The sequence below is a fragment of the Platalea leucorodia genome (assembly GCF_965183815.1).
Source record: "Platalea leucorodia genome assembly, chromosome: 2".
In the NCBI taxonomy this organism is placed as follows: domain Eukaryota; kingdom Metazoa; phylum Chordata; class Aves; order Pelecaniformes; family Threskiornithidae; genus Platalea; species Platalea leucorodia.
The window spans coordinates 46,618-47,694 of record NC_138824.1 but is presented as its reverse complement, the minus strand read 5'-3'; the positions used below and the strand labels follow the sequence as shown (position 1 = coordinate 47,694).

The 1,077-nt window shown below is 47.0% G+C and overlaps 1 protein-coding gene across 1 annotated transcript; it reads right to left on the bottom strand.

Moving 5' to 3' along the window:
- Positions 1-389: 389 nt before the first annotated feature.
- Positions 390-797, bottom strand: LOC309587068 (uncharacterized protein; the record flags this gene model as incomplete). The annotated part of the gene is made up of 1 exon (XM_082304948.1): positions 390-797. One exon carries the CDS (start codon positions 795-797, stop codon positions 390-392), a length of 408 nt encoding a protein of 135 aa, XP_082161074.1.
- Between the last annotated feature and the right edge of the window lie 280 nt (positions 798-1,077).

The window sequence follows — 1,077 nt, the reverse complement described above, 5'->3', positions numbered from 1 at the left end:
CTTTCAGGTCAGGTCGGCTGGAATACAGCTCCTTGATGGTCTGTAAACAATCATGTGTGGGTTCTTCTTGTTCCAGTTGTCGAGATGACAGGAAAACTGCTGGGTTTACTACTGCAGTTGATTTTAAAACAGCATCATCTTGTTCAAGAAGTGCTGCCTGGTACTTCAACAGCCGGCTTGGAGACAACCAGTGCCCACCTCTTTGGTCCAGGACAGTGAGTACCATGTGTGCTACAAACCCAGCCATGTTCTGTCCCAGTGTCAGCTTCCGGGCTTCTTGGATTAACAGCTCAGCAGCAGCGACAGCCCTCGGACCACCTGGCCGTCCTTTGCCGGTATGGCCCCATTGCTTGGAGAAATAGCCCACAGCGCGTCTGTTGGGAGTGCTCTCAGATGCCAGGAGACAGAGCCATAGCTTGTCGCTTGTGAACGAACAATTCAAAAGTTTTAGTTGGATCAGGGAGTCCTAAAGCTGGTGCCTTCATCAGAGTTCTTTTTATTCGTTTGAAAGCATTTCTGGTGCTGTCGTCCCATTCCAAACATCCAGGCGGTGAAGTTTTCAGTAGCTCATATAAAGGTTTCACAATGAGTCCGTAGCCTGCAATCCACAGCCTGCACCACCCCACCGTTCCCAGGAAGGTCCGCAGCTCCCGTGCATTCTGGGGCTCGGGACGCTGGCAGATAGCTTCCTTCCTTTCTGTGCTCAGTCTTCGTCCTTTCAAAAGTTCAAATCCCAGATACCTGACAGATTCTTGAATGACTTGTGCCTTTTCTTTTGAAACTCGGTAACCATTCATTCCCAGAAAATTCAAAAGATCAATAGTTAATTGTAAGCACTCTTCCCGGGTTACAGCTGCAATTAGAATATCATCGACATACTGCAACACAGTCCCTGTCTTGTATCCTCTTTTCCAGGTTTCCAGTTCTTTGGCTAATTAATTTCCAAATATTGTAGGACCATTTTTGAATCCCTGTGGCAACACTGTCCAAGTGTACTGTGATTTATGACCAGTTTCCGGATTTTCCCACTCAAAGGCAAATATATTTTGACTTCCTTGCTTGAGAGGTATGCAGAAA